The 12,420-nt window shown below is 43.5% G+C and overlaps 1 protein-coding gene and 1 long non-coding RNA gene across 3 annotated transcripts in view; one reads left to right on the top strand and one right to left on the bottom strand.

Moving 5' to 3' along the window:
• LOC138282439 (uncharacterized) overlaps positions 1 to 6,413 on the bottom strand; it is a 53,431-nt gene extending 47,018 nt beyond the window's left edge. For both annotated transcript variants that reach the window (XR_011200953.1, XR_011200960.1), the window contains exon 1: positions 6,333 to 6,413. This is a non-coding gene — a long non-coding RNA (uncharacterized lncRNA). The remainder of the gene's footprint in view (positions 1 to 6,332) is intronic.
• Positions 6,414 to 6,465: 52 nt separating this feature from the next.
• The window catches only part of TMEM161B (transmembrane protein 161B), a 190,933-nt gene continuing 184,978 nt past the window's right edge, over positions 6,466 to 12,420 (top strand). Inside the window, exon 1 of the mRNA XM_069224915.1 lies at positions 6,466 to 6,777. Coding sequence (XP_069081016.1) covers positions 6,775 to 6,777 — 3 coding nt within the window. The 5' untranslated portion in view covers positions 6,466 to 6,774. The remainder of the gene's footprint in view (positions 6,778 to 12,420) is intronic.

Here is a 12,420-nt window from a genome sequence, read left to right as displayed (position 1 = left end):
CGACTGGCGCAGCCACACTGGCCACTGACCTCTGGGGGGGAGGCACTGTGTTTAGCAATAACTTACAATTTAAAAACACATGCTGCAGAATTCCATGTCATTAATGTTCCTACTACCGAGAGAGATCCGAGTTTGGGCTCCTACAGTTTTGACTCTCTCTATAAAGTAGCACGTAGGGTTAATATGCCTCTGCAAAGAACGCATACCGTGAAGATCAAAGATCTATATTTTATGTGGATAGCTGAGTGGAGTCCTGCTTTTGTCAGAGATTTCTTTTGTTACTTACGTTCATAAGATACAACTGTAATATAAAACAGTGACTGTTACGAACTGTCATCAAAGAGCTGCATGAAAACGTTTTTTTTTTCCCCTTCAGTCTTTCATTAGCTCTTCCTAATGTTGCTAAAAAGGGTTTGTTTGGGTAGGTATACATTCTTATTAATAAAGCTAGCCTGTACCAATGATTTAAAACAAATATAATGTATGTGAGAGAGGGGCTAATGAGAGATGAGGGGCACTTTTTCCTGGTGGAAGTGAGAGAATCGGAGGAGAAGGTCGTGGGGGAGGGCAAAAATGATTGTCGCACTGGGCACTGCCAGCGCTAAAGTCGGTCCTGAGCCAACGTATCACAGTATTATTACTACTAAAATCCTGCCTTCTTCCATTATACTTTTTTTTTTTTCAACAAAACCATTTTGACATTTCATACATATATAAAATCAGAGTGAAATAAAAAATATTGCTTGTATTAAGTGAACATAGTGTACTAATTTAGGTAATTAATTAATTGAACACAAAGCATTGTCCTTCGGCGGTGACAGATAGGGAGAAGGGTACATTTATCCAGTGGCTGAATTGTACAATGTGCATTCAGGAAACTTGGGTGCAAGTCAAATCCCTACATGGCTAACTTGTGTGATCCCACGCAAATCAAGTTACATCACTGTGCTTACTTTTAAACGAGCATCAACTCTGACATCACTTTGAAAAAAAATAATTTCACGATCTTTTATTAAATGTGCACGTATGTAAAGACAATAATGTTCCTCCAAATACATAAACATTGACCACACATACAGTGCACATGACAAACTATTGACTCACTCATTGCAGTGTTGCAAGAGAACTGGAGGAGGGGGAATGTGATACAACCTAATGTAGAAAAGTAAAACACCAGCGTTTTGAGAAATAATCTATTTTAACCTGAAATAGCATTTATTTTTATATTTTCACATCAAGTCTGTGGTATAATTTACATGCCAAATGTTTTGATGGCTCGGCTCACCATTTTGACTTGCTCACCTTCAGTATGGAGAGGTTTGTAATGATCCGCACAACTCTTGGTGGCGTGGTCGCTCGTATGTTACATGCTCCAGATATACACTTAGCACATCTTCTGGCCAGGCGTGGCCTGGGGCTATTAATAAATGGGGGGGAACAACCGCATGGGTCTTCCACCAGCATGATACATTGTGTGTATGTGTGGTCTTTGGATGCTGCGCTGCCAGCGCTACAACACATCTCAGCTGCACCAGTGACCTTGCTGACTAGGTCACCACACTGGTGACGAGGGTCCCCAGCCCATGCCCCTCACCTCTGAGTTGCCTGCTGCCCACACCAGCTGCATGCCTGGTGTTCAGCGCCTGCTGCACTGCTTCCAGCACTCATCCCCTCAGGCCTTTTGTCAACATCAGCAGTGCTCACCTGCCATCAAAGCCTCTCCCCGGCGCTGCTGCCTCCTGTACTGCACGGCCGACATGCTGCCACAAATACAAGTGTATGCTTCACAAGAGCATTCCATGGTAGGAACGTTCAACTCCACGTTCAGCGAATGTGCGGTCCCCGCCATGGTGTCCCCTTGATAAAAGATATGTGTAGGGAGGCTAGAATACGATTTCATTGCCACTCTGGAACAAGACAGAGCAGTGGAAAGGTTGGTTCTCCTACACTTAAGGGGAGACGAAATATACAAACTCTTCAGACACCTCCTAAACACCGGCACAAAAGACAACTACAATGCTGCGGTGGGGGTGCTCAATGTTCATTTCGACCCATAACTGAATCCAGACTTTGAGCGGTTCAAGCTCCGCAAGGCGCATCAGAGAGAAGGGGAATCAATTTATCAATTTTACTTCCGGCTCAGATAACTTGCCAGCACATGCACGGCAGATGACCAACCCAAACAGATACGAGCGCAGATCATCCAAGGATGCCATAACAAAAGGCTCAGAGGCCTCAACCTACAACAGCCGAACATTAGCTTGGATGACATCCTCATAATGACATGGTCACATGACCTCTCAGCTGTCAGGGCTACTGAGATGGATATGGTGATAACACAAACACATGAAAAGAACCCCACAATAAAACTAGAATGCGCTGATGCAATAGAAGCACCAAATACAAAGGGAAGACCTAAGACATACACCCCCACGAAGCAATGGTCCCTCTACACATACTGTGGGCGGGAAGAACATGCCCAAAGGACTGCCCAGCATAAGGATGGATATGCTCCAACTGTGGGAAGATGAACCACTTCACGACCGTCTGTAGAGGAAGCACCCAAGGGAGAGGGGCAAGAGGAAGCCGAACCCCCACAAGAGCAGTGAAACAACTGTCGCTGCAAGAACCATCATCACCGGAAACAAGTAATTACGCATCGAAGTACACCCCCCAAGACTCATCAATGGACGAAGAAGAAGTCTTCCTCATCTCATTTACAAACGACCTGAAGAGCCAATGGAGACCTCAGCCAACCTCTGTGATTGAGGTAGCACAGTCCCAGGTTAAAGCCCTCATAAACACTGGTGCCTCGGTTAATGTGATGGGTGTACGGCAACACCAGCGCCTTCGACTGTGCCCCACACTAGAACCCTCCAACACAAAGATCTTCACATATGGAAGCCTCACACCCTTGCTACTGAAGGGACGCATGACAATAAGCATCAAATCTGATGACAAGAAGATTCAAACCACATTCCACATTTTCAACAAAGAACCTGACACCCTTCTTGGCAGCCATTCAGTGGAGGACTTAGGGCTAGTATTGTTTGCGAAAAGCGCCATTCCAGATAGACGAACTACTGAGCCGATTCCTGGAACTGTTTGTTGGCCTCAGGTATCTGATGGCCCCACCAATCAAGTTGCACACTGACAAGTTGGTAAAGCTCACTGCCCTAACACACCAGCACATCCCTTTTTACCACCATCCACTGGTGGAGTAAGAACTGGACAAGTTGGAGAGCAAAGGAGTGATAGAAAAGGTATCAGGGCCGGCACCATGGGTATTCCCCATTGTGGTCCCGGAGAAGTTGAAACAGCCGGGGAAGATACAGCTATACAATGGCACGCACCTCCCTAACCAAGCAATCAAGAGGGAGAGACACATACCACCTACCGTAGATGCAGGGTTGTAGAATTTATTAAAATATCTACTTGTCCATGTGACAGATTGCTTCTGAAATCTACTTGTCCTGTAAATAAACTTACTTGTCCCTTTGGTGCCATGTAGTGCGGTGACAAATTATGGCAGCAATCTCATTATGTAAGACCTCTAATAATAGCCTCTCTGATTATGCCAGGGCTACTACTACAATAGGGCCTGAATACTTGCAATTTCAATACCTACTATAGCAATTTCCTTATGTTGCCACCTTTCCACAGATTTACACACTGGGGTTGGGGGGAGCAGTAAGCAATAGTTCCAGGGCTGAAATGCCTTTGAGTCTGCAAATCTACTAACTTGCATGTCTTAAGAATCTTCACCAGCTCTTATCTAATCTTTTCCCATAATGAGAAAGGTAGAAAAGTTGGAAATTTACTCCTGACAATGGTGGACGTAGAAGTTCTTTCAGGGTTGGAAAAAAGTGGTTGGAGAGAAAGTGAACTTATAAACGCTCAATATATTTTCACATGAGCAAATCTAAACATGCATATTTGTCCGTGCTAAAATACAGTTCATAAATATTTCCTAGGAGTAAAATTTCCTGGTCTACTTCTGTAAGTTCTTGTGAAGTCATGAAAGCCACTAATTCAAAGACATATTCCATGGGTGCACTTTTGTGACTTTCTTTAAGAATTTGGTCCCTAACTAGATCTGGCATTAACAAAGACATTTTGTTTTTATTAAACTTCTATTCCTCTATCTAACGCATGGCTTTACTGTGAGCAATTGCTTTCTCCTCTTGAACAAGGAGTATATTGGCACACAAAGTAGTTTTGCTTAGCACCAGGAACTACTGTGGCAATCAGTGGCGTAACAAAACTGGAGGGGGCTCCCAAGCAAAGAACATGGAGGCCCTCCCTCCAGTCTCACTCAGGGCAGGTACTGTGTTGAGGGGATCCCCTGGAGGGGGGCTGCAGGGCCTTTTCTTACGCCACTGGTGGCAATGCACGTTTTTTGAGACCAGAAACTTTTTTTCTTTTTGCCAGTGTTTGTTACAATGGTGAGGGCCTGGCAGCTCCCACAACAAAGTGGTACAAAAAACATGTCAAAAAAAGCCACTCATTGACAAAACAAAAAGACTCACAAAAAAAAAATTCAGATTGGTTGGCTTTGCCAGTGTTTGTTTATTTTCACGCTTCCCATAGTCTTGTTGAAAATGGCTACACTGATTTTCCTTTAGGAATATTTTTGGGAAATACTAGCATGCGTCAATACACTTTAATAAATGACGCTTCAAAGAAATAGCATCTAAACTTTTATAGTAGTGAAACGTTTTTAACTACTTGCATTTATTTGAAAGCAAAGAATCATCACTCTTGCTTACAAGCTTCTGCAAACATTTGCCTCTAATCATAGAGCATTCTGGGAGCATTATATTTAGCCTCACTCATATTGATAAACTTTTCACAACATGTATACACTTTTTTTTTTTTTTTTTTTTTTACTGGATCCACTGTCAGTAGAGCAGTATTTCAGCACTCACCCTAATAATGAAGGTTTTTAATTAATGGACCATAAATACAAGTTCGAACAGCATTAAGTTGTGTACACTCACTACCTCAACTGCAGACAGTTCTCTTCCCTGTAAACTGGCAGTGAAAGGGTTTGGGCCTACTTATCCCAATGACAAAATAAACATGAGAACTCGTTGCCCTTCTCCCCAAACAATATGTCCTGGGCATTGGGCGATAGGAATTCCCCATCCCTGAGAGGACATTATTGCCTGATACCATCAGTTAAGCCTGTCTGAGGAGGGCAGGTATATAACCACCTTCTCAAGGCACCTGGGACTAAGACAATACAAGCATTTAAACTTTAGCATCTCCTCAGCAGCTGAGGTGTTCCACGACGCCACCATCCGAGAGACACTGTCAGGACTCCAGGACATCATGAACATAAGTGAAGACATCACTCAACCACTGTGGAGGAACACCACCAGCTCATGAGGGCCACCCTTAAGCGCCTGTCGGAGAACAGCCTAACTCTCCACAAGGAAAAGTGCTCATTGTTCCATACGTCCATCAAATTATTTGGGTACGTTTTCAGTCAGAGAGGTGTGCAAGCTGACTCGCAGAAATCCCAGGCACTAAAGCAGGCCCGGCAAAGAGAACTGGAGTGTGGAGTTTCTTAAGAATCACCACCTACTGCAAGCAGTTTATACCACACCTAACCATGTTTGCTGAGCCATTATGAGACCTCACCAAAGCTGACACCCCTTGGTCACGGTGTCACCGAGAAGAGGTCTTCAAAGCCCTCAAAGAAGTGCTGCTGTGCAAAATAACTGTGTATTTCGACCCCAAGAAGAAGACGGAGCTTTTAGTAGATACCAGCTAGGTCGACCTAGGAGCTGTTCTGACCCAAGAAGTAGAGCTGGCAGATGGGCGCAACTTGCTTTTGCAAGCAAAGTCCCCACGCAGACCAAGAAGCGCTAGACCCACATTGAGAGAGAGGCACTGGCAATAAAATGGGCCTGCAGACATTTCCATCTCTACCTCTGTGGAAGGCCCTTCAGAGTGGTCACTGATCACCCACCGCTCGTCCCGTTGTTCAAGGGCACTGCACCCGCCGCAACCTGCCGAAGAGAGCACTGCTGCTGAAGAGGTGGCGGAACAGTACGTGCAAATGTGTGTATGTGTGGTCTTTGCATGCCGCGCCACCAGCACTACAACACCTCAGCTGCACCGCTGACTAAATTACCCCAAGGTCTATCATAAACTAGGTCCACTCTTCAGTGCGGTCGGTTGGTGTAAAACCCTTGACAACTCGTGCTGTTAAAAAGAACATCCGGCGCCCCAGAAGAATGAATTATTGTAGATTCCCTAGCCATATACACACCATTTAAAACCAAACGTTTATTAAATGATTCTGCCACCACGTCTCGCCTTACCACCAGTGTATATCACATCACCAGGGATTCCGTTGCGTGCCGGTCGCACTACAGCGGCAGCATGGAACGGTCAGTGCCTTGTAAACATTCTCTTGAGTGACACAAACCAATGACAGATGTCGGAAGAGACCACGTGTATATCCTCATCCAACATGGCCGATCGGTCACATTTCAAGTTAGACCTCTGCAGGTCTATTCTTTTTAATACAACAATGTAATTGGCTTTCAGACTTCTGGTGAACCGGCGTCCCTGCCTGTGGCGTGAGCCTTATCGACGCACGCGCGTAACGTGTGACGTTTCAAGGTTTCTTCTCATGGCAACTACCTGCGACCTTCCTTCTAATGGGAAGTAGCTGCGACCCTGGAGCTAAATTCCCTAAACATTGTAAAACCATATCCCCTAACCTCTCAGGCAGAGGTGTTTTCAAGGAAGCGCATCAGTATGGTGAGTGCGGGGGATCGCTGTACAGGGTAGACGTCCACGGTGCCAAAGAGGTGGAAGAGGCATGTTGCTTAAAGAAAGACGAGCGCTGATTTAGATGAGGGTGCATGCTTAGCGGAAGAGAACATGAGATCAGTTAGTCTAGAAGATAAGGAGTGGGGATATCTGCGGGGCATATGACACGTGTTTAAGACGTTAGGCAGATGAGGTGGGGGCAGTAACCCTGAAAAAATGGGGCAGGTAAGTGAATGGCATGTGAGCGTCCGATTGTCTGATTATCATTGTGCCAGACAGGAGAGTCGGGGAAGGTACCTAAAAGAAGAGAGCAAGTGAAAGGACAGCAGATAAGGGGGTGCAGGAGGCTGAAGGGCAGATGGAAGACAAAGTGCTATGTTTCTGCCCTAAGGAGGCAGGTGAAGAAAAATAGATGCCAGTGTGAGTTAGGTGACCAAAGTGAAGGCTCGAGGAATTGGAATAAGCAAGGATGTAAGAGTTACTGAGTGTTCGTGTAAGGTGTAAGATGTAAGGGGGGGGGGAGGTGTCTTGAAGGTGAAGACGTAGACTCATCATAGCAGAAAAGATGACGCTGGTGTACATTCATGCTGTACGTATGGAGCTATTTGGAGAGTGTTTTCCTACGTGAAAAAATAAGTGTGCCGAAAGGTGGGGAGTTTACGATCTATTTCTGGTCAAAGAGCAAAATAGTGTATAATAGCCTACGAGGCATTTGAAAATAGATCGTCTTAAAAAGTACCCGGATCACTCATCCTCTTGTGTTTTACCCCTTCTTTCATTCTGCTACGGCCGATAAAGTGGACTTCATTGAGGCGGGCAGTATAAAACACGTGTTAACCCCCCCCCAAAAAAAAAACATAATTTAAAATATCTACATTGTCATTAGTTTAATTGGATATGTCGGAGTATTATACATGCACACACAGCATGCTTGAATTATTTGTTGGAGCGCTACCTGTCTTTGGTAATGTCGGAGCGTTCGTTGGAATACAGCAAATGGGAGGTTGGATTCAGTCTGTAATGTAAAGGTCTATTGTTCTATGTTCTTCCGTTGCTGCCCTCGGTGTGTTGGAATTAGCTTAACACATGTTCAGTTTTGAGTCCTTTCCTGAAATTGTGGTAGTTGGGTTCCGTCTGTTTCTTGGATTCAATGATTTGTGCAGTTTTCAGTCCGAGGAATCCAAGAGATTTGCTTCCTTGTTTATTCTGTTTAAGTGCTCATTGTGTGATATCGTTTGACCTAGCTGAGTGCATGTTTCTCTTGGAGACGTAGTAAGTGACACATTTCCTTAGGTATTCTGGGTCTCTGCCTCAGCGAGCCTTTAGAATGGTGCCAATAACATTTAACGTCATTCCTGAATTTACTGGCAGTCAATTGAGCAGTTCTATGTGGCCGTGCTGCAGTTTGTACAGGCACGTTCTACCCTCTTACTTTAGGAACCTTGAAGGTTGGTGTAAACTGTTATAATCCGGTCACAAGTCGGGGGTACAAGCGGGTAGACGGTGTCCACCCAACATTTTCAAAGGGTAGACATCGTTCCACCACCCCACCTTCTAGAAGTTGGGCCCCAGTATACTATGTTGGCATTGTCCCGGTGTAATTTGCAGGCACCGGGACGCGCAGCAGGGCCTGCACGTTGCAGGTGGCGAGGGGGCTGATTTCTCGTTTAAGATTCTAGCAGGGCCCAAAATAAAGACGGAATTTATTGGGCCATCTGCTCTCTTGTTGTTTCAGTTTGATCCTGGTTGGAAACTATATGAGTCTCACACATAGATGTCAATGCAACTATTTCATGAGATTTACAGGACACACAGAGATCTCTATAGAAGGTGCCTTAACCACAGTAAGATATCTTAAAATGTAATGTTTTCAACCAATTAAGTCAGAACAGATTTGCTGCCGCATTTCTCCCTATTGTCAATTGTTTTTGTAGCAGATTCAACAAAATGTATACGTTGAGTCACACTGCTTTCCATGACTCTGCCTCTTGTGAATCTACCTCCTTTCCATTGCCACACCTTGACCTCAAACCTATGGGTTCCCATAGAAAAGATTTTCCAAATCAAGCACTGCTATATGGATTACACACATGGCAGTAGCAAAGCTGCAAAACAGTTTCATCCCTGGGACGTACCTTGAAGGGGTAGGGGGTGTTGGGGGAGGTGTGGGGGCACACCTTTAATTATATTTTAGTCAGGTCTTGGTCTGATAGTGCAAGTCTGATCGCCTGTGTGCTACAATAGTGACAACCTTGACAACAAATCACTGCAGGCTGATATTAACAGGGATAGCTGAGGAAAGGGACTGGCATGGCTCAAGGAGTGCTGCATGAGCAGAGCCATGAGCACATTTGTCATGTAAGTAAAGCTTTACAAAAATGATAAAGTTGCTTCGAAATTTAAAAAAAGTGTATTTTTGTAACATGGAAGCTTTTCATTTTACTGCTTCAGATTATATTACTCGAGTTTTGAAAAGTAATAGTTTGAAAACATGAACGTAGAAATATTGAGGGCCCCCCCCATGCTGATAATGCCACTAGTGAAACCACACTAAAGTATACAAAAAAGTGATGAATGGATTGTTTGTGTGTATTCTGGTGGCACTGATTCTAGGGAAAGCTATCCTTTGGTTGGACTGTTGAATGTGAGGTTGGTTTAGATATAGTAATTCCAGGAATAAGAACATGAGAGAGATCTGCTGTTAAATATGGGAGACAACCTTTTGAGGCCAGTGTGTGTAGCACTTAGTGGTTTATCTACTGTAGTTAGTGAGTCACCAAACTTCATCCCTATTTGCACTGTTAATTCCTTTAGACAGGGAACTCAAGTAACAGACTTAAATAGTGATCAGCTTTCATTTCTTACTTCTCGTAAAGTATTCAAATGTACTCATGATAGAAGGCTAAAGATATGTGCAAGGTCTTAAAATCAATGTCACTTCTCTGTGAGGTGATGTTGCCACTTCCTGTAATGTCATGCGCTGTGATGTAACCTGCATATTCCCTTACTTGGTTAGTCCCTCCACTTATTTTATCAGGACTTGTGCCTTGGTTATAATACTCTAGATGGGTCATCACCATGGATTTGACCAGCTTCACCCAGTTGTCACTATGGAAGGCTGGAAGGATTTTCAAGAAGAGGGACAGCTGCAGGTTGTGGTTATGTCTTTGGAGAATTAAGGAGCGATCAGACTCTAATATGAATTTCAGACTTTCATTTCGGGGGGAGGTGATGATCCCAAATTGGTGAGCCATTTGAATGGCAATGAGGTGGATCCATGCTTTCCCATGAAAAGAATTTTAATTTGTCTCCAAATGGCAAAACAAATGTTCTTTTATCTAGAAAAAAACATGGTCCAGACAGTTGGGACTGTTGGCTCCATTTAACACATTCTTTCTAGTTAAAAGTAGATCTGAGTGTCCTCTCCATGCATTTGAATGTTCACATTGTATTGCTCTAAAGGCTGGTTACACTTAAAGGCGGTGATGAGCTCTGGGATACTCCTCATGGCATCTCAAAGATTTATGATTTAATTTCTCTAATTCAAACGTGTTAGCTGTGGTTGCGGAGAAAAAACAGGATCCGCTCCAAAGCTGGGACAGTGTCTCCATCCTATCCCATTCCTCGAGTGTGCTCAGTTATATATCCTGTTCCATGTGCCCTAAACTACTGAGAGCGAGGATTATGAGGGTTGCGTTCTTCGTTTTCATCCAAATACAGAAACAATTTTTCCTCTACTATATAAATAGCTCGAGCAAGTTAACACACTTTTATATCCAGTCTGTCTCTTGGCCGACTTCAAAAGCAACACTCTGGATATAACTTTATTCACCCTGATGACCTGCTATATGGCTGATGTCAAAGCCATTTAGCTTTGGCCGGTGACCTCTGCTCAGTAAGAACACAGGTTCGCTGAAGGAATCTTTGGAAAGATGCCTTTGTATGTCGATATGCTGGTGGGAGTAATCAGCATCTTCACTCTGTTTTCCTGTCCCCCTGAAAGCTCCTTTTCAACACCAGCCTGCTGTAGCAGCCTTTTATATTGTGATGCCCTATGCCACTCTTCTCACAAGCGCATGGGAGAGTATTGGTTCCTAGTCATTTTCTCCATACATAGTACATTTTCACTAAAGAGAGGAGCGGGGTCCTTCTTTTATTCCCTTCTGTCTTTTATCCCAGTGATTTGTACTATGAAAAAAAGCACCCAGGCAGAGAGATGGCGATATACAAACCGAGAAAGAAACTATAAAAAACAAAGCACCAATGTCGGAGATTGTTGATTGCAACTAAACGGCGCAAACATTATAGACTGACATACAATCATGAGGACTGAAAGAATAGAAGAACATTCTGAAATCAATGTAGGGGATGAGCAAGACACCCATCGACAGAAAGAGAGCTTTACAAAACATTTGGGTGACATGCGCAGAGAGTAAAGAGACCAACATGGAGGCAATTATACATTTGAGACAAAGGTCTTATTTTGAGAGCTTTTTCCTTAATACGTTATAATATCTAAAACAGACTACAATGTACTAGCTTAAATTTTTATTTAAAGATATTACACAATTTAATCAGTTGACGTAGGACCGCATGTGTTTGTTTGTTTTGTATTTATTTGCATCCCTGTTGATCCTGATGTGCAGGCTAACACGGAGAAAGTCTTTAATTTTCTTGAAATTGAAACAGACTGAGGGTTGGCTTTGTGGTAAGGAGAAGTGTGTTCAACAGATTGGTGCATAAGCCGAACATAAGGTGCGACCCAAACAGGTTTGTTGAAGTCTGTGCATGTAGTCTAGAGTGCAGAGGGTTACTTCACACACAAAACCAAGGTTTTTGAACATAATCTACTTCTCTATGCAGGGCTAGTGTAGGCATTTAATACCTTCATTAATGTGGACACACTAAACAATTTGCTTCTCTGGCTGCAATTTCCAGAAGATTCCGTAGAAATTCAATGCCCTGGGTTAGAAATACCCAGTTTATGCAGTTGCTGTAGCCAAGGAACTGGCTGATACACTGGTATTGCAAATCCCCCTTGTCTCATTAAGGCAATGGAAAACATTTAGATGACTCTAATGAAAAATTGCCAGGCTTAATAATGGACACCCCTTGCTGGATGAGAAGAGAATGCTCTATCAGAATAAGTCCCTCATCTTCCTTTGCTAATGCTGCTGGTGCAGACAGTAGACAAAAGAGGTGAAAGGTTTATGCTTAATATTTTTTGATGGATTACCAAGTATCAGAATATCTGTTGGAGACACATTTAGTTGGAAGGAATGTTGACATTTCCAGTTGTTAAGGGCTAACATTTGTCAAACTGAGGCCCTGATTAGTGCTGCCAATGGTTACATAATATAACCAGTAGAAAGAGTGTTTGTCCCTTTCTGTGGCCAGGCATTTGGGTCACGGAAATAGCATAGACAGTCTTTGGAAAAAAATAGACAACAAAAGAGTCATTTGGGATGCCACAATACATTCTGCTCTCATCTGATTGAAATGACAGGAAAGAGATGCAATGAGATCTATCAGTCATGAAAGGACTGGACATAATTTTTATGACACTATCCAAAGTCCTTCTTCCCCCATCTTTTTAGAAGTAGCTTTTGATTGATGGTAAATGTTCCCTAC

The sequence above is a fragment of the Pleurodeles waltl genome, chromosome 1_1, assembly GCF_031143425.1.
Source record: "Pleurodeles waltl isolate 20211129_DDA chromosome 1_1, aPleWal1.hap1.20221129, whole genome shotgun sequence".
Classification (NCBI taxonomy): domain Eukaryota; kingdom Metazoa; phylum Chordata; class Amphibia; order Caudata; family Salamandridae; genus Pleurodeles; species Pleurodeles waltl.
Note: the sequence above shows the minus strand (reverse complement) of the source record. Positions and strands in the feature narration are given on the sequence as shown.